The sequence below is a fragment of the Protopterus annectens genome, chromosome 9.part0, assembly GCF_019279795.1.
Source record: "Protopterus annectens isolate FY-2018-M chromosome 9.part0, PAN1.0, whole genome shotgun sequence".
Lineage (NCBI taxonomy): Eukaryota > Metazoa > Chordata > Ceratodontiformes > Protopteridae > Protopterus > Protopterus annectens.
In genome coordinates, this window is record NC_056743.1 from 628,639,740 (window position 1) to 628,661,693 (window position 21,954).

At 40.8% G+C, this 21,954-nt stretch overlaps 1 protein-coding gene across 2 annotated transcripts in view; it reads left to right on the top strand.

Annotated features, from left to right (window-relative positions):
• Positions 1-21,954, top strand: part of GPSM3 (G protein signaling modulator 3) — a 778,689-nt gene that overhangs the window by 503,708 nt on the left and 253,027 nt on the right. For both annotated transcript variants that reach the window (XM_044083194.1, XM_044083195.1), the window contains exon 5: positions 19,895-20,066. In XM_044083194.1, coding sequence (XP_043939129.1) covers positions 19,895-20,066 — 172 coding nt within the window. The remainder of the gene's footprint in view (positions 1-19,894; positions 20,067-21,954) is intronic.

Below are 21,954 nucleotides of genomic sequence, written 5' to 3' on the forward strand. Positions count from 1 at the left end.
TCTGCTACATTGTACTGCTTTGTGTTCCACAGTAGAGACGTGGGATAGGAAGAGAGATGCAGGTATGTTGGAATATAGTATTCTGAGGAGTCCTGCATTAACTAGTAAAATCCGTAGTACTGTATCTCTGTCACTACTAGTCTCTGAAGACCTCAGCTCAAAATGTCCATTGACTCCAGAGAGTGGCAACCAGTGTTGAAGGGCTCTACCTTTGTAGTGTTCTTACCCCAAAACAATGAGGGATTGCAGCTAGTAGATTTGCAGAAAGATGGGGGAAACTTGTTTAAAGAGGAAATCCTATTTATGAAAATAAGGATTCCTGAATTTAACAAAGATGTGAAAGGCTAACAAACTCAGAGTAGTTTTGCTAACACAAAATAAGCAAATTAATTAGTTGTGACTACTTTTTGTTATTTTGCCAACTCTGCTAAGGGGAGAATTGATTTCCTCAGAAGATTTCTTTTCATAGGTTCATAGGTGTGTACTAGGCTAATGGCCCTGGAGCCTTTACAAGCCTAGCCCATAGAAGTGCCCTGTAATCGTGCCACCCAACGTTAGTTCCCAGTGCCTCTATCGAGTACAGCCACTGGAGTGATCCTTGGGGTGAACTTTCTTATTTCCCATCCACTCCTCAAGATTTCTCTTGAAGAGGGCCAGTGAGGTGTTCTGCTTGACATGTATGGGAAGTCTATTCCACAGCATGGGGAGTCTCCGGGTTATAAACCTGTCCCTCCAGCATGTTCTGTTGATTGTGGTAATGAAGTTGAGGTCTCTGGAGCATGTGGTGTGTAGGGATTGGGATTTCTTTAGATGTAGAATTTCTAACAGAGCTGGGTCAGACACAGCTTTGTAAGTCAAGCAGAGATTGCCTCTTAGTAGACGATATGAGACAGAGAATAGCTGGAGGTTTTTGAGTCTGTCCATATAGGACATGTGTTTAAGGCCTAGGATCCTCTTCATGAGTTACTTTTGTGGCCTTTCCAGCTGTTGCATGTGTCTACTGAGGTACATGCCAAAAGGGGAATTATACTCGATGGTTGGTCTAATGAAGGAAGAGTAGAGAGAGAGATGATGACCTTTTTCTTCCTGGATGCAAAACCCTTGGTAATGAGATGTGCCACATAGAAGGATTTTCTGACCACAGTGGCATTGTGGTGGTTGAAGGAGAGGTTGCTGTCAACCTGTGTACCCAGATCTCTTATATCACATTCAGTGTTCAGTGGGCTCCCATCGATGTGGTAATTAGTGAGAAATTAGTTTTTCCCAAAGGAGATGATGATGCATTTTTTGTCATTAAGCTTAAGGCCATGGTTTTGACACCAGTCATTGGTCTCAGTGAGGCCTTTCTGTAGGATGTCTACATCACTTGGGGAGTTAATAATGGGTCCCAGCTTTCACTTGTCCCTCCATGTTGGCCTGGACTTCTAAGAAGTAGATGCCAAACAGGAAAGGATCCAGACCAGTCCCTGTGGCACTCCACTCATGACTGGTCGGCAGTCTGACTTGGAGTCTGCTATTTTCACACTGTGGGTTCTATCTGCGAGCCAATTTGCAACCCATCTAGTGATATAGGGGTTGATGACTAATTTGGTGAGCTTACCAATAATTCCTGAGTGGGGAATGGTATCAAAGGCCTTGGCCAGATCGAGGTAGGCTGTATGAACTGCCTTGCCCTCATTCACAGCTCTGGTGACTGTCTCAAAGAAGTCAACCAGGTTCAGCAGGCATGATCTACCTTTCACAAAATCAACTTGCGTGGGATCTAGACTTTGGAGATTCCCTATATCATTGTTAATTAGGTCGATGATGCGCACCACAGCCACCTCTGTTTTTAGGAGCCCAAAGTCAGCTTTGGAGAAGTTTTTCATGGTGGTTACCTTTGAGGGGGGTGTGGGTGAGATGTGGATTTCCATGGCGATTAGTTTGTGGTCGGATCTAACCAGGAAGGAATTGACTATTGGTGTAGAGCAATGGTTGCCCATGTTAGTAATAACCAGGTCAAGGATGTTGCTTCCTCTAGTGGGGGTAAGAATGAGCTAGTTCACGGCATTGGAACTGATAAATTCCAGGAAGCGTTGGGCCAGTGTATCGGTGCATGAGTAGTTTTCCCAGTTGATGGAGGGATAGCTGAAGTCACTTAGTATGAGAGAGTTGGGTTGGACCTTAATAGTTTCCAGGGTACTTAGGAAAGTGGAATAAGAGTCTTGGGACATGGTTGGGGACCTATAGCAGGCTACAACCTGAATTGCTGTCTTGTCCAATGTTAGTTGTACCTGAAGTATCTCACATGCACTATGCTGGGCTACTAGACAGGAGGTGTGCATATCCTTTATGAATATGGAGACACCACCACCTTTGGAGCTTCGATCCATGTTCTAGGGCCAAAAGGTGTGGGATGAGTTATAGCCTGGTAGCGCAGGGGTGCTTTCTGCTGCTTTGAACCAGGTCTCCATTATAGCACAAATGTCAGTGTTTTCCATTTTGAGAAGTGCTTCGAGCACGTGCATCTTGAGATTTAGACTTCTAGCATTGAGCAGCATGACCCTCAGATTGCATTTATTTATAGCTCTTATGGTGGTAATTTGGTCTTTGGAACATCACCTAAAAAAGGCACTATAAGGGTGGCAAGAGCCTTAACTAGTATCCAGAAACCCAGGGGTGACAGATGAAGGCAATCTCTGGCAAAGCATCGAGGTCTGTCAATCATGTCATCCCAAGCAGACAGATACTGGATCCCCTTAGAATGACACCAGAAACATAGCCAATTGTTGAAGTAAATCATTTTCTGCTTGTATTGCGGTATCATTCTGGAAAACTGTAGGATGCTGCTCAGGGCTAGGGTCATACCTGCCTAGGCCACATAATCCGAGAGCTCCTCCATGTCTCTTTAGTCCAGGGAGGTGCATCTCAGGTCATTCACACCCACATGGACAGTGACAGACTCATACCTGTACTTGCTGTGGAGTGACCGGAGTGCATGTGTTATGTGTCAGATTCTGGCACCTGATAGACAGCTGACTGTTACCTTCTCCTTATTCAACCTAATGGGTAGGACATTAGTGTGTCTCACTATTGAGTCACCTATGATTAATGCATTGGGCACGCTGTTTTGCCTTAGGTGCTTAGGTTGAGGGGGGCACTGTGTAGGTGAGCTATGTGTCTTGTGGTTTGTGCTGTGTTGTAGTGGTTGAGTCCTAATGCATTTACCCTTTTAAGAAATTGCTGCCATTTTCAGCTATTACTGGAAAAATAAAACTTTTCAAAACTGTGTTCTTTTTCTGTCTGAGTCATTCCTTCAGCTTTTGCTGTTTATTGTTTCAACTGACCTGTATGAAACAATAATCAGCATGTAATAATATGTAACAATAACAGATATAAAGGGCTGTGCTCTCGCGAGAACACTATGATGGAGTTTGTCCAAACTATGTATTAATTAGCAGTTTTAAACATTACTTCTCCTTCCTTGAAGCCTTAGCCTCCATCATGTTTAATCTTTAGCTTTTACTGTGTTTAATTATATTGCACTGAATATTTTTATGTTCTCCACAGCCTGAAATGTGTAATATATAGAGGATTATGATAGGGTCTCTGATTGTAACCAGTAGAACTGTCTATAGTTTTTTTTTCAATATTGTTTATTTTGAACTGATACCACACTATTGATTGGGTTCTGAAGTACACAACCTCAAAAGTAGTAATTTATAGTTATAATTATGGAGGAATTAAAACTGCATGCTTTTAACAAGTTATGCAAATATAAGTTTTTAAGAGAATACACCTCATATGTTTAGTGCTCAACCATAAAAATGTATTTTCAAATTTTCAAAATAAACCATTGTATGTTAGAAAGCCTTGCCATTATACTGGAGAAGAAAAGGCAATATCAGGAAGGCAAAATATCATATAATTATGCAGCTAAGATTATTCCATTATTTGAATTTGGTAATGACTGAATGACAAGGAAAAATGAAAACAAAATGTCACATTAATAGGAAATGATGCAGGACCTAGTGGTCTACCTCAACAAATATTATGTCAGTATATGTATTAGCATGAATGATTCAAATACAGAGACAGACATTTACTCTGAATTTATATAATCTAATATAGAAGTAGAACAGAAAAAAAATACAGTCAGAAAATGCTAAAACAGAGTGGCAAAGAGAATGCATCTGTTCAGATATATTTAAAGATTAATACCAAAAACGTTACAAATAGCAGTAAAACTGAGTCATACCCTGAAAGTCAATTCCATTTAAATAATGACAGTTGTTTTATGAGGAAGATATTGAAAATGTACAACAGCCTTACAAAAGGTCAAAAACAGATGTTTTAAACCAAAATCATAGTGTTTCTAAAAACACTGATATTGTGCTGTGCTCGTATGAAGAAACAGAGCAGGATTAGATAGAAACTAATAATTCATGAAAGACCCCATGAGAAGGTTTGCATACAGGAAAAAAATAGTAGCAAGAATAGGTTAGTTACCATTAGGAGGCCAAATACTAGGACTGTACACGAACAAGCTACTGAACATGCTGATATAGATGATTCCAACAAGAAACAAATCCCACAAATGTAGCTGATGACAGGAATAGTGTATCACTTATAAGGGGTTCAGTTAGTAGTGACACTGACAGCATGATACATTTCAAATTTAATTGGAATAGGGTAGTTACTTATTTGCCAGAAGCTACAATCATGGACATACAGGAAGCACTGAATAGGCTTTAGATCTCTTCCGTTACATACATGACTATTACAATACTTATTGAGTGCAAATGATACATTTCGAACATGAAATTTTGTTAATTATAGTACCACACCATCTAAAATAAATGCAGACATTTTTAAATTTGTTCTTTACATAATTGGATTATGTAGAATATAATTTCATTGGTTCAAACAGATCTGTTTTAAGATGAAACTGTTAACATCTGACCTTGGCAGGGTGTAGATTGTTACCAACTTTGTTATTATTTTTTGTGTTTGCTTGGTCCTAAGAAGACATAAGAGATTTCTCGGACTGCTACAGAACAAAGCAGAATATATCATACAAACAGGACATCTTTCTCCTTTGCATACTAATACTAGGAGTTTGGGTGGGAAATAGAATTTCCAGGACAACTGACTGGCTTGGATTGTGATGTATGGCTTAGTATCATTCTGAATAACTGATAAATAGTGTACCAGGTTACCGTGCTATTCTTCATAATATTTTTTTTTTTAATGAAGGTAGTCTTTTGTATTTATTAAAATAAATATAAAGATAATCAATGAACAAATACTAAAGGATTTCATTAATAGACTTGTAAAAACTTAAAAAAGTTACTTTAAGAGGTGATATTTTAAATATGTATATTCAGACTGCTAGATTCATGAAGCAGGCATTTTCCTAAATTTATAGAATTTTTCTACACTATTAACAATGGTAGTATATTATTTTAGGAGACCTTATCCTTCTAATCTTTAAATGACTCAATGTGAAAAAATTATACCTGTATAAAGGGAGTGTTTCAAAGATATCTTAATGATAACAATTTAGAACGATTCATAAGAGACTTGAATAGAGGGAAAAATGTCCAAGATTTAATTTGTATAAATAAGGCAATATGAAGGACACTGCAGTGGTGTAGCAGTTAGTGCTGTCGCCTCACAGAAAAAAGTTCTCTGGTTTGATTCGCAGCTGGGATACCTTCTTTGTGGAGTCTGCATGTCCTCCCTGCATTCATATTGGTTTCCTCCAGGTGCTCCGGCTTCCTCCCACATTCCAAAGACATGCAGTAGCTGGATTGGACACTCTAAATTGGCCCTATGTGTGAATGTGTGCGTACGAGTGTGTGATGCACCCTCTGAGGAGGGTTGGCCCTTGAGCTAGAAACCTGTCCTGCTACAGAAACTAGTGCTGAAGGGCACTCATTGCCTGATGTGCTGAATGCATGGCAGCGAATCCAGGATCCAGGAGGAGGGAAGGCAATATGGACTGCTTCTTAAAAGAAGTTATGTACCTACCATAACGTTCAATGTTTGTAATCCATCTCGCTCTTCATTCTTACACTTGGGATTGGAGCCGAATGTCGGCTCCGACTTGGCCATACTCTAGCTCGAAAACTTCTGGTTGGCTCATGGCTAGGAGGTATCCCATGATGCATCACTAACACAACCCAGATCTTGTTTGCTGCAAAGAGAAACATACAGAGACAAAGAACAAACCAAGTCGAAAGGACTAACATAACCAAAAAAGCAGGAGACACTCTACCCCCAGGTCCTCAAGGAGGGGGCAGGAGGGTGGGTTTGTAAGAATGAAGGGCGAGATGGACTACAAACATCGAACGTTATGGTAGGTACATAACTTCTTTATGTTCTGTAGTCCTATCTCGCCTTCATTCTTACACTTGGGACAGCGCCCCTAGCACCTTCATCTTGGGTGGCTCATTGGAAAATGCTCCTGAGTACTGTGGGACCAAAGGAAAACCTGTTCCTGGAAGCCATATCCAATTTGTAGTGAGTAATGAATGTATGAGGTGAGGTCCATGTTGCTGCAGCACAAATGTTGTCTATTGGAATTTTGGCCTGAAAAGCTACCGAGGTAGACACAGACCTGGTAGAATGAGCTTTCACCTTGAAGGGAAGATCTTTGCCACTGGATAAATAGACAAAGGCAATGCAGGTGGAAATCCAGTGAGATAATGTGACTTTAGAAACTGGAAGGCACTTCCTAGTATCTGAAAAGGAAACAAACAATTGATCTGACCTTCTGAAATCTTTAGTTCTGTCCAGATAAAAATGCAATTGTCTATGCACAGCCAGTTGGTGAAATTTGTACTCTGCCTTGTTAGAAAAATTAGGAAAGAACACAGACAATTCAATGGACTGATTAATATTGGCTTGGGAAGAAACCTTAGGAATATAGGAAGGGTTTGTCCGTAAGGAAACCCTATCTTTGTGAAACATCAAATAGGGGGGGCTTAATGGAATGAGCTTGCAGTTCAGAGACCCTTCTTGCAGAAGTGATAGCCACTAAAAATATAGTTTTCCAAGGTAAAAACTTAAGGTTACATGTTGCTGAAGGTTCAAAAGGGCTTGACGTAAGTTTATGGAGAACAAAGATCAAATCCCATGGTGCCACCAGGTCCATGACTGGGGGTCTTAATAAGGTGGTCCCTTTAAGGAAAGCTCTACACAGTCTATGAGCCATAAGATTAGGTCCATTAACCAAATGAAAGGTGGAAAAGGCTGCCAATTGAACTTTAATAGTGGCAGCTGCTGAACCTTGGTTGAATAACTGAGAAAGTAAGTCTAAAATGGCAGAAATGGGAGCTGTGTAAGGATCTAGGTTTCTCTCACGGGCCCAAAAGGAGAATCTTTTCCATTTACTGGTATAAAGTTTTCTGGTAGAAGGTTTGTGAGAAGATGTCAGGATGCGTACAACCTCAGGGGAAAGTCATGAAGCCTGACTAGGGATGGAATTGGAGCAGCCAAGCTGTCAAATTGAGGGTATGCAGAGAGGGATGGAACACTCCTGACATGTGCGTCAGCAACTCTGGCACTGGGTCCAGAGTCCACGGTTTGTCCATTAAATAAAGTTTGAGAAAGGGGAACCAAATCTGTTGAGGCCAGTAAGGAGCAATTAGGATCATTTTGCTTCCTAAGGATATTGCTTTCTGAATTACCTTCGATATTAGGGGAAAGGGAGGGAAAGCATAGAGAAGTCCCGAGGGCCAATCATGAATGAGTGCATCTCTTGGTGTTTCCCCTTCCGGGGGAATCAGGGTGTAGTAGCTGCTGCATTTGGCATTGAGAGGGATGGCAAATAGATTGCAGCAAGGCTGACCCCATGTGAAAAATTTGTTCCGCAATGTATGTGTTCAGAGACCACTCATGAGGCATCAGAATAGCCGTGCTGAGCCTGTCAGCATGACGTTAGATTTCCCCAGGATGTGCATTGTGACCAGAAAGTACTGGGAAAACACTGCCCACTTCCACACTCAAAGGGCTTCTCTTCAGAGGGGGTAAGATTTGGTCCCTCCTTGTTTATGTACCACACCACCGACATATTGTCCGAGTGGATCGCAATCGTCCCTAGAGTGAGAAAGCTGTGAAATGCTTGCAACACCAGAAGCACTGCTCTCATCTCCAAGATGTTGATATGCAAAGGAGCCTCGTGTTCTAGCCACGTGCCTTGGACTGTTCTCCCTAGATAATGCCCTCCCCTCACCCAATCTGGAAGGCATCCGTGGTCACAGTGGCAACCAGGGGGGAAGGAACAAATGGTCTGCCTGTGTTTAGATTGCTGGCTTGGGTCCACCAGTGAAGATCCTGTTTGCACAAATCTGTTATCAGGATGGGGTGAGAAAGAGGTAGATAGTGCAGTGACCACTGGACAAAAAGTAACCACTGCAGGACCCTCATGTGCAGTCTGGCTAATGGAACTAGAATCATTGTAGAATCTATTGTTCCTAACAACTTGAGCACCACCTTTGCTTTTGTTCTCCTTAGAGGAAGTAAGCACAAAACCTGTTCCCTTAGGCTCTGAATTCTTTCTACAGGAAGGTAAGCCCTCATTGAAATGGTGTTTATTTCGGCGCCAATAAAATTCACATGCTGAGAGGGTGATAATGCAGATTTTTGCCAATTTACTGTAATCCCTAACTGCAGGCAAGTTGAAATGGTGGTGTCCCTGGCCTGTAACAGTAGATGCCTGGTGGTGGCAGTCAGGAGCCAGTCATTCAGATATGAAAACACTTGGAATCCCTGACGTCTCAAGTGAGCCGTAACCACTGCCATGCACTTGGTGAACACCCTGGAGGCTGTGGTGAGACCAAAGGGCAGGGCTCAGAACTAATAATGACTGGCTCCCAGCCAGAAGCATGACTCCTTGATGCCCTGTCCATTTTGATATGGTAATACGCATCTTGGAGGTCTATGGAGCACATCCAAATATCTTTCCCTAAAAATGGGAGTATCGACTGTAAGGTGACCAATCGGAACTTGGACTTCTGTACAGATTCGTTCAATTTGCTGAGATCCAAAACGGGTCTCAAGTCCCCTGTTCTTTTTGGCACCAAAAAGAATCTGGAGTAAGTCCCTAATCCTATTTGGTCTGCGGGGATGGGTTTGATGACTCTCTTTATGAGTAACTTTTGGATTTCTACAGTTACTGAATCCCTGTGATTGGGTGGCACATCTGGGATTCATCTGGTCTGAGGGGGTGAAGAAGAGAAGGGAATATGGTAACCTCTGGTAATTATCTTTAATATCCACTTGCCTTGAGTGATATCATGTCAGACTTCTGGGTATAAAGAAATACGACCCCCGACTGGCTCCAGAGATGGGCAGTTGGGCCTCCTTTCAGGAGCGCTGATAGGGATGACCACAAAAGGAATCACGGTCTCCCTGGTTCTGCGGGCCTCCTCAGCCTCTATGGCAGCATCTACTGTTACTTCCTCTTCCTCTGCCTCTGGAGAAGGAATTACCTTGTGCATCCTGAAAAAACCTCTGCGATTTTTCAGAACCACATTTTGCCGCCCTTCTGCCCTTTGGGATAGGGTTAAGAAGGAATGGAAAAATGGACTCCCACAGCAGACAGGGTTTTTCCTTCCTGCTTGCACCTGGTGAGTGTGTCCTTTACCTTGGTTCCAAATAATGAGGATCCGTCAAAGGAGGCATTGGTAAACATAGACTTAAAGGCCTCTGCAAAGTTACAAAAACGCATCCAGGAGTGTCTTCTAAGAGAGACCCCTGAACCCGCTGCCCTACTCGCTCCATCAGCTGCGTAAGATATCAGCCTCATGGAGGAGTTCACAATAGAATTTAGGGTAGACATCTGTGCATTAACCTTTTGAGATATCGCATCAGATACGTTATCCTATAGAGTATCTCCCAGCTCTTTTAGGAGATCTCTCTGGAGCTTTGTGAAATGAGACAGGTAGTTCAGCGATCTAAGTGTAAAAGCTGCTGAAGAAATGACATGCTTCCCATACCTATCCATCATTCAAGAATCCATGTTCGGTAGATGGACAGTGGAGGAAGTTTCGGCAAGTTCCTTTTTGGTGGCTGCTGCCACCACCATGGCATTTACTGGAATGCCCTTAATAAGAAAGTCCTTGTCCTGAGGTGCTGACAAAAATTTATTTGGTCTTCTAGGAACCAGTTCCACAGAATCAGGAGATTCCCACACCTTTTGACTCACCAGATCCAGTAGCTCGTCAAAAGGTGGAGACACCCAAGAGGCAGAGGGTTGAGACCCAAAAGACTTCAGGTACACTGACTCCTCATCAGAAGGGGATGTGGTGGGCCAGCCACCTCTCTGTTTCAGGATCTCCAGGATATCTGCGAATGAGATATCATCAGAGGATGACTTGGGGGACCCTTCTGACTCCTTGAGGTCAGTGTCTGATGTAATAGACACATCAGAGGAGTCAACATGTTTCCTCTTACAAGTTTTCTTCCTCCGTTGCTCCTCAGAAAGGAATTCTGGGGAGACCTTGGAAGACTGGGGACCACTCATGGAGGTTTCCTGAGGCTGCAAGTCTCTGCTGTGTTGGAAGAGAGAGGGGGCTGAGACTGAAGTCGGTGCTTTAGGGGGAACAGTGTCGGTACCTCTGGTAGAAACTGAAGACCTGGACAGCACACTCCTCATCACCTCAAAGGCGGATCCTCCCAGCTCAGAGGATGCCCTCCACTCCGAATATGCAGAGGCAGTCCTCGGCGCCGAGGAGATGGGCTCCGAGGCAGATGTGGGGTCCAAGCTTACCCATGATGAAGCATCGAGAGGTAGGCTTGGAACTGAAGAAGTTCGATTCAAAGCATCCCCCTCGGGCCCGACCAGAGAACTGAGGACCCTAGACCCCACAGACGGCACCAAAAGGGTCAGAGTGGATATTGGAAGTGAGAGACCAACTGAGGTAGCTGGAGCCGACCTTTCCACAATCTGAAGCACTGACAACTCTGGCTCTGAAAGCTCAGAAAAGCACGGAGGAGGAACATCGACAGGGTGTGAGGGCACATTAGGCTCCAGAGCCAACTGGGATGGAGCCAAAAGTAAATTTGCCAGCACTGAAGTCTGAAGCATTCTACGCACCACTCTCTCAACATCCTCATCAGAAAGGCTCCTAGAGGACCTGGAAGATAGAGTGGGGGATCTAGATCAATGGAATATAGGCAACCTAAGAGTCGGGGAAACTGGTCAGAGTTCAGCTGACTGGCTCTGAACTGTAGTCTCAGTTATCGTCTCTGAAGCTCCTGGAGCCAAAACTAATGGATTCATAATGGTAACCTCTGTCGGCACCAAAATCAGTGGAGCCAACAAGGGTGTAGTCACTTTGGTAATTTTGTCTGGTGGCTCTGACAACACAGAATGGGTGGAAGACCACCTTTTTGTAGCTTTTGGTTTGTCTTTCTTGGAAGAGGAAGGAGATTTAGAGCTGGAGGATGAAGATGCCAATTCCTCCTCAAAGGAATGCTTCAAACGTCCTTTCAAAATTAGTTTGTTCTTCCTCTCCTGAAGAACACGTGGACTGAAAGCATGACAAAACAAGCAAGACTCTTGCAGGTGGATAGCCCCCAAACAATACACACACAGATTGTGCCCATCCGTTAAGGACATTTTCTGGGCACATTTAGTACACTTTTTGAAGCCCGAAGGCTTATGATCCTTAGTATCCTTTGACATAGTGCAAAAAACCACTAACAATAATACACAATAACTCTATTCCAGATATAACAGCACCGTACGGACAAATAGGCAAACAGAGGACTAGGTCCTCTAACTTAAACGGGCCTAGCCCTAAGAGGAGAAAGAGATAAAACGAGGACTAGGTCCTCTAATTTAAATGGGCCTAGCCCAGGGAGGAACAGACAACAGGATGGAGGACTAGGTCCTCTAATTTAAACGGGCCTAGCCCAAGGAGAGACAAACAACAGAACCAAGGACTAGGTCCTCTAACTTAAACGGGCCTAGCCCAAGGGGAGAGGAAAGGTAGAGAAACAAGCAGCACAAGAGATAAGTGATACAGGGATACAAGAGGCCAATGGAAGAATGGCCAATCAAAGAACAAACAGTACATACAGTAACGATGCAGCAAAAAGTCTAAGACAAACACGGACTGCAAAAAAAAAACACACTAAACTACCAAAACAGGTATTTTAGATAAACTATCAAAGATATTGAAAAATATCACTTAGCCATGGCCAAGAAGAATCATGTCTGAGCTGAACGAGCGGCTAATGAGATCTGGGTTGTGTTAGTGATGCATCATGGGCTAGAGTATAGCCAAGTTGGAGCCAAGGTTCTGCTCCAATCTCAAGTGTAAGAATGAAGGCAAGATAGGACTACAGAACATCAAGTGCTTGCCAGCTTTAACCAAAAGTGACCATAAAGTTTTACATTGTCTTTCTGAATACAAATATAGACCCTTATGAAAAAATACTTATTCCAACTTGAACTATATATTACCAACTAGAATAAGGCATATATGGAAGTGATAGAATAGTCATAGGAACAATAATTTATGGAGATCATCATCATCATCATCTTCTTTTGGCTGTTCCCGTTAGGGGTTGCCACAGCATATCATCTGTTTCCATTTCTTCCTGTCCTCTACATCTTGCTCTGTCACTCCAACCACCTGCATGTCCTCTCTCACTACATCCATAAACCTCATCTTAGGCCTTCCTCTTTTCCTGTTACCTGGTAGCTTCATTCTTAGCATCCTTTTCCCAATATACTCAGCATCCCTCCTCAGCACATGTCCAAACCAACATAATCTTGCCTCTCTGGCTTTGTCTCCAAACCTTCCAACCTGGGCTGACCCTCTAATATACTTATTCCTGATCCTGTCCACCCTCGTTACACCCAGTGCAAATCTTAACATCTTTAACTCTGCCACATCCAGCTCTAACTTCTGCCTTTTTGTCAATGCCACTGTCTCCAACCCATATAACATAGCTGGTCTCACTACCTTCTTGTAGACCTTCCCTTTCACTCTTACTGGTACTCGTCTGTCACAAATCACTCCTGACACTCTTCTCCACCCTCTCCATCCTGCCTGTACTCTCTTCTTCACCTCTCTTCCACACTCACCATTACTCTGAACTATTGATCCCAAGTATTTAAACTCATCCACCTTCACCACCTCTACTCCTTGCATCCTCACCATTCCTCTGTCCTCCCTCTCATTCACACACATATACTCTGACTTAGTCCTGCTGACCTTCATTCCTCTTCTCTCTAGAGCATATCTCCATCTCTCCAGAGTCTCCTCCACTTGTTCCCTACTCTCACTACAGATCACAATGTCATCTGCAAACATCATAATCCACGGGGACTCCTGTCTGATCTCATCTGTCAACCTGTCCATCACCACTGCAAATAAGAAAGGGCTCAGAGCTGATCCTTGATATAATTCCACCTCCACCTTAAATGCATCCATCAGACCTCACAGCTGTCACACTACCCTCATACATATCCTGTACCACTCTTACATACTTCTCTGACACTCCCGACTTCCTCATACAATACCACAACTCCTCTCTAGGCACCCTGTCATATGCTTTCTCTAAGTCTACAAAAACACAATGCAACTCCTTCTGACCTTCTCTGTATTTCTCCATCAACATTCTCAAAGCAAACATTGCATCTGTAGTGCTCTTTCCCGACATGAAACCATACTGCTGATCACTAATCATCACGTCCCTTCTTAACCTAGCTTCCACTACTCTTTCCCATAACTTCATGTTGTGACTGATCAATTTAATCCCTCTGTAGTTACTACAGCTCTGCACATCACCCTTATTGTTAAAAATCAGTGCCAAAACACTTTTTCTCCATTCCTCAGGCATCCTCTCAATTTCCAAGATTTCATTAAACAATCTGGTTAAAAACTCCACTGCCATTTCACCTAAACACCTCCTTGCTTCCACAGGTATGTCATCTGGACCAACAGCCTTTCCATTCTTCATCCTTTTCATAGCTATCTTTACTTCCTCCTTGCTAGTCCATTGCACTTCATGATTCACTATCCCCACATCATCCAACCTTCTCTCCCTCTCATTCTCAAGCCAGTGCATTTCTTTGTGCCAGTCCCAAGCCCGGATAAATGGGGAGGGTTGCATCAGGAAGGCATCTGGCGTAAAACATCACCAAATTATTCATGCGGACAGCAATAATTTATGGAGATGAACACTCAAAAAGCTTGGAATTTACTGAAAAGAAAATTAAATTCTTATAAACAGCCTATTTCAGTTAAAGCCACTGGGGAAAAAAGTATGGTTATGTAAGCAGACTTACTATAACAGTACATGTTTGAGTAGATCACTGTTGCTGTAGCCTAAGCTATTCAAGTTATATCCTGCCAAGGATATGACCAACCAGCCAGCTTTTCAAAGTTTAAGGGCACCTTCCACATACCCTAACTGCCAGGAGCTTTAGTAGAGCTCCATGTATAAAAAAGCCAGTTACAGCTCCAAAAAGCTCAGAGCTTTCTTGCCCCAAGAAGGGAGGAAATAGCCCTGAAAGGAAAAATGTTAGGAAAGGCAAAACAAGAGTAACTATGTACACAATAGTATATGCACCCACACCCTGGCAGTACATAAAAAACAAATGGTGGGTGGAGAGAGAGAGAGGCTATAGCTATGCAGCAGTAATTATTTGAATACCTACTGTTATGATAATTTACTTATACAGCTGTACTATCTACTTTTCAGCAGCCCCTGATTTTCATGGATGTCCCTCTTTTTTGGCTTAATATTTTGCTCTGACCCTCCTAAAACTGTTGATTATAGGAGAAAAACTGGTGCATTGGTGGATTACACTTAATAAATAATGACAATAATTCGAGTTATAGGCTTCTTTTACTTCACAAAACAAATGTTAAGTCACATTGTCTTATTCTTTTATCTTCTCAAGTTAATAGTAATAATATTTTAAAATTTGTCCCTGATTGTCCTTATTTCTGTATTTGTCCATAATTCTGCAGATAACAGGTTGAGAACTATGCTGTACTATGTTTATCATCAGATCACCATTGCAGTTACCCAAGCCATTTGGGTAGACTTACATAGCAAAGAAACAAGTAGGTAGGGGGAAGAAGCATAAGAATCCAGGAGAATGTTCATAGCAAAGCCTGCTTTGTGCCTAGAAAAAGAATCCACTTTGTAATGTTTTGTAAAAGTATGTAGAGAGGACCACATTGCTGCTTCTACTATACTTCTAGAGTCTACCCCCTTTCCAGAAAACCACAGATAAAGAAACGCCCTGGTACAGTGGGCCCTAACACCACCTAGAAGTGGCTTGTTTAGGTCAGAATAATAAAAAGAAAAGAAAATGAGACAACTATGTGAAGACTGTCTGCTTTGGCACTGGTTGTTCTTTTTTCTTACCTTCATAGGGGACAAACAGCTTATTAGCTTTCCTGAAGGAATGAGTTCTGTCCAAGTATTATCTGATCTGCTTGTGGACATCCCGAGCATGAAGAATCCTCCTCCATTTTTAGGTTCTGGAAAGAAGACAGGAAAGATTAATAAACTGGCCTGAGGTAAACTCTGAATCCACTTTAGGAATAAAAAAAGGATTTGTTCTCAAAGAAACCGTGGCTTTGTGAAAAATGAGGTAGAGGTGACTCACCATTAAAGTTTGAAACCTAGATACTCTTCTAGCAGACGTCAGAGCAGTGAGTAATACTATCTTCTAAGTCTTCCAATTTAAGAACCTCAAATCTGCCACATGAGCTCATTTAAATGGTAAAAAGTGTCATCTTTTCAAGCACAAAGATCCCACGGAGGAGCCACTTGTTTTCTAAGTGAACAAATGTGTAAAATCCCTTTCAAAAACTGCTTGACTTGAGGACAAGAAAAAAGGGGGAGCCAAGGACAAATAAGCAGAAATAGCCAACAAATCAATCTTGACAGAAGAGTAAGGTCTTCCAACAAAGGTTTAATACAGATCCACAAAACAAAAGCAAAGCCTAGAGATGGCGTCTATATCAGAACAGTGAATGCTAAAAATAGCAAATGCTATTCTGCTGAACTATAAAGTCCGAAAGCCAAAAATGTCAAAGTCACGGATCAGCAAATTTTTTCCCAGGGAAAAAAATTCACTGATCCAAAGAAAAAAAAATACAAACAAAATAAAGGGGGGGGGGCTTAACCCCCAACTTAAATATAACAACTCTGAGATCACACCACAGTGCAGAAAACAGCGAGGTCCTGAGAAAGGCCCAGCATTTTTTTCCTTGGGAAAAAAGTCACTGTTCCGTGACTTCGCCAGTCTCAGCTTTCAAACTTTACAGTTCAACAGAAGAGCGTTCGCTATTTTCAGCGTTCACTCTTCTGATAAGGAACCTAGAGATGTTACATTTAGCATATTTCTAGCATATTTATGTCTAATGAATGGAGCTCACTACCCACCAACTGAAAAGAATTTTCCAAACTTATCACATTAAAGTTTTTTTCAAAACTTTCTTTTGTTTCTCAATACCCTGTATAAAGGTTGATATATCCTAAGTACTACACAGACCAGCCTCCAAAAAGTAATTTTTACACTAGCTTTGTATATTCCAGTGCATAACATTTATATACTTAGATCTACTAACCACATAAACACATACCTTACAAACTTAATTATGCTCAGGTGTGTCAGTTCTGCCCACTCTACTTTCTGTTATCAACACATTTGATGAAAAGAATTATGGATCTGATAAACAATGATGCATGAAAACTACAGACACTGGACTCTACCCAGTTTGGTTTTGTCAAAGGCAGGTCATGCCTACTTAACCTAGTGGACTTCTTTGAGAAGGTCACTAAAGCTATGGATGAAGGCAAAATATTGCACACTGCCTACCTCAACTTGGCCAAAGAGTTCAACACAATACTTCACTTGGGCATTGTAGATAAACGTACAAAATTAGGCATAAACCCATATGCCACCCAATGGATAGTCAGCTGTCTCATTGATAGGACACAAGAAATTAGGATAGGGGAATCCACCTTCACAAAAAAGGCTGGTCACAACTAGAGTTCCACACTGATTAGTGCAGGGGGCTCTCCATGGCATATACTTCTTGAAGTCACGGCAAATGTCAAAGAACTCTGCTTGATCAAGTCTGCACACAACTGCAAACAAGATATAGTCAATAAATTCCCTAAAGACACAGATACCCTTCAAAAAGGCCTGACACAGATAGAAAACTGGTACCAGAACCATGGACTACAACACAATGCAAAACATGCATAATAGTACTCTTTGGAAAGATGGTGACCCCTAAAAATGATCACATTGATAATATACCCCCTAAAAGTAGACCCAGTGTTCAGGGATCTGAGAATGCATGTTGATAGTAACCTGACCATTGACCGCCACGTCTCCTGTGGTGAGAAAATCGTCTACTTTCTACAACTTATAATTAAGGGCATAGCATGCAGGTCAAGTAGGTCATCATTGCTTCATTGTACTGTACTTTCATCAGACCAATTATCCAGTACAATGCACCTTTCTGCATGCACCTGAGCAGAGGTTTCTCACAAAACGAATATCAGGAGTAAACAACAAGTCATATGGAAACCATCTCAAAGCCCTCTCCTGTAGTTGGTCTTCTACAGACTACTGTGCATTGATCTATATCTAACATACAATGCTCCATCTGATCCCACACTGATGGATGTTTTGCTCATCTGCAAGCAAACAATATCAGAAATACCTCTTCTAAGGACTTAAACCTTGTCTGTAACATAATGTGTCTGAAAGATTTCCTCTCTCGTGAACAGGCTTTCCATCCAACAAAAGCAAAGCTCACCCCTAACCCTATTCAAAAATGCCATGGGCAAATGGATATGAAATCCAAATGTAACCCTAGTTTGGCACCTATATCCCTAATGGACTGGGGCAGCCTAGTATAAACCTATATTGTAATTGCAAAATTCCCTGGGGTATTGACAAATCATCAATATTTTGGTAAATTTGGGATAACCCTGGATAGACTTAAAATGGCTCTTGGGCTGATACATAGCCTTGTAACCACCTATGAGCACGTATTTTAAATCCATATCTATCGTCATGTATATGATGCTTGTATTATTACTGTAATAAGCAGCACCAGTTATTCTATAACTATTTGCTATATGCACTTTATGCATCTTTTGCTATCTGCTCTATATGTAATCACACATTTGTGTTTACTCCCCAGGTCCCCCTCTGAAAAATGGGCATATGCCCAGAAATCCCAAGTCACGCACAAAATGTAAGCCAAATAAACAAAACACTCATGAGTATGGAAACCAAGTACAGAGGAAATAAATGGAAGTATTGCTGCCCCCATTTTCCAGTAATATAAAGTCAGACCACATCTTTACTGCTATAGTTGTTTGAGAAGTATTGCTCTTCTGCTGGGGGCCACAGTGCCAAATATATACAGAGAATGATAGAAATCACCTGGCCCCAACATTAGGCAACCAATTCCTTCAGGAATCTTGAGTAGGATGGGAATAGAATAGTGAAAGACTCATTTGAATTTTTTGTGCCTTACCATTCTTGCCCACTGCCCAGAGCAAATGAACAGTTTTACATCTATGTGCACTGTGTGTTAATTTTTGTGGGGCAACATTTATGAATCACGCTGTCACTCCATCAAACCATATTGTACTGAATGGCATTTCACTAATTTATATCATGTAAGAAGTGTTCATTAATCCCATAGTAATAACAGCTTGTTAAAAAGTATGGTTTCTACATTGTATATTAAGACAACTCAATAGACATTGTTATTGACATTTTAACTCAACAGATGTGGCAAAGTATTCACAGCCATTACCTAACAATTGGTCTCTTGTATTACTAATATAATTTAAAAAACTTCAACATCTAAGTTGGGTAACGAATACATTGTTTATTTTAAAACAAATTCTACAATAATAGTAAGTAAGTGAAATAATAAACTAACAGCTGGGCTGTACTTGAACAATGTAATACCTCATCTCACTCCTTATAGATATTACCTATTGTCGGTGATGCTAATTTGAAGTAAAATATGACTTTTCCATTTTATATGAGCTGCCTTTTCACATTACTGGTTATCTGTATTGTAAGATGATTCCCCAGAGCTTATCATCACCAACCATTCTTATATACAGAAACAAGTCACTGTGTTTAGCTCAAGGGGTCAGTCAGACCATGTGATTATGCAGTGGGGCACTCACAAGGGAATCATCCTTCTAATCATTTCCTTGAAATGAAAATGAGGATGCAAGTGACAGATTACACAGGGAATAATGCATTAGAAATGATGCAGAGGATTTGGTTTCTACTGGAACATCCTGATAGTGCTACAGAGCCCCTATAAGCAAGGATAGAGAGCTCTCTGACACCATCAGAAACCTAAAATAAAATTGTTGGTTTGTAGTACATACTAGCCAATGCTTTAATTCATAGAACTATGGTATAAAATTTTTAAAAAATGGTGATTCATCTTTTGTTTTATATATTCGTAAAACTGAAATCTCTCCTCATTTCTTCCAAATTTAGAGAATTATTTTTGTGTCCTGCTTTGATAACGAAATAACAGAAACTGTGCTACTCAGAGGTATGTGTGTGTATGTGTTTATTTTCACACAAGAACATGCTACTTTCACATAGTCTGTATGTGTGTACATGTGACTATTGTGTGTGCATGTGTGTGTGCACATGCTCATATCTTTTTAGGGGATGTGAAAGGAAAACTATCAACTTGTATAGTCTTCTGCACCAATTAAATACCATTACATAAACAGAGAATGGTACAACTACAATCTTTTACAAACAGACTGTATACAGAAGCTTTTTAGATGGAATACAACACATTCTTGCTCTGAACCATAACAGACTGCAGATGGAAACACTGATATAGTTTTCCTGTTTTAGGCGATGTACCAGAATGCTGATGCCATTGACTCTGAGCACCTTTTTGAGATGCTGTGCCGCTGTCAGAGTCGGAGACTTAATGACCAGAGGTGTTCTTTTCGAAGAAAGAAACTTGCAGAGGGTACACGGCCATGGAAATCAGCCCCTGCTTCACCAGCAACTGAAAGGAAAGGTACATTTCATGATTATAATTATCTTCTGAGGAAGACTGAACATATTTCCAGTGAGGAAATTTATTAGTGGTCTAGGTTTATATTTTTACTAAGCAATATTTGCTCTTCTTGTGTTTACTATAAGTAAATATAAACTAGCATCTTACTGACTGCACAGATACTACGCTATCTGACTTTTACAGTTGGGTGGACTAATACAATCCTGAAAAAATATGATATATTCAGTGTTAATTGTTGAGTTGCTGTGAACCTGATACTGTCAGCATTCCCTTCTTTCTTTTTCCATTTTATGTCTTCTCTGGGATAGATTACAGTAAAGTGGCTGCATGTAAAAAACTATGAGAATGCATATAAAACAGCGGGCTCGCAGCACTGCCTGAGACTTTTTGTTTGTAAATGAACTTCATGTGTAATTATAATAGGTGATTTAAGATACACCGCAGGATAACTCCTCTGACATATAAACACAGTACTAAAACTTAAAAAAAAATGTAGAACATCCAATACGTTTTTAAACCTGTGGTTGAGTAACCTCTAGGTATAATTTAAGAATGTGTGGAAATTAAACAGACTTCATATATATGTGTTGGGGGCGCTTTGCAGACCACTCAAGAAAAACAGAAAAAAAATTTTCTACATTTTTATGTATTTATTTGTACATTAAAGATGTTAGGATGCTATAAGGTTCAGTCCTACAGTATACTGATACTGTGTGAACCACTTAAAATGCAAGTTAACCATTTTAGACAAGGGTATAGAAGATATGTGCATGACCAGCTATAGTAATAAATAAGAAGAGAAGTCCTGGACTCAGGGATTGCACTGTGGGATGATTTTTTTTTCAGAACTGGGGACTGCTAGCTACAGAGACATACTTTATCAGGGGATTCGGTGCTTATTCTGTGGACTTTCTCTTGAAATAAGAAGTCTGTAGTTGCCATACATCACTGTGAAAGACACTAGATAGGTAGCAATGCATTCTCAAAGCCTTGCATACACAATTAGACATTTCTATTTCACGATGTCCACAGTGTCACGCTAGCTGTTTCACTCTATACAATCTGTGACTGTTCATTCATTGGCTTCAATGAGTAGATTGTGAACTAGGCTTCTATTCAAGTCCAGCCATAATGATACGTTTCTTTTACAACATAGGTAATGATGCTAACAGCATAATGGCAGAACCAGCATATCTAGCAAATGAACTGTATGAAGCAATCACCCACTAATAAGACATTCTGTCATTCTATTAACTGGCTTTCAGAAAGCAGCTAAAGACCAAGCAGTGGAGTATACAGAGTGTTGCCTGTGTTTAACCTCAGCCATTCTTGTCGGATGGGTCACAGCAGCTGTCATTCTAGGGCTACAGCAGGAGCAAGCAATGCCAAAAAAAAAAAAAAAAAATATATATATATATATATATATATATATATATATATATATATATATATACAGAGAGGGGGGTGAGCAGGGTTCCAAAACGTCTGCTCATTTTAAAATCAAATTCAGAGAAAAAAACAAGAACAGATTCTGCAGCTACCATACGAAGACATACAAGAGTTAACTACCAAATAAATAATTTATTTTTGTCAAAATATTAGTACAATGACATGTAAGAAGACAAAGAACTTAAAATACCAAAAAAGTCAATGTTTCCTGCATATGCTTCATTTGGAAAAGCTGATGTGAACCACAAATAAAAAAGTGCTGTCGTATAATAATCTTTTATATGAGAATATTGTAAAAACAAATATGGTGGCAGTTACAGTAACCATTACTTGCTAAAAAATTCCTAAAATATTTAGAAATTGACAATAAAGCTGAATCCATTTCTGTACTAAGACTGGAGGATTTTTGCCCATTTCACATCAATAACCCAATTCATGC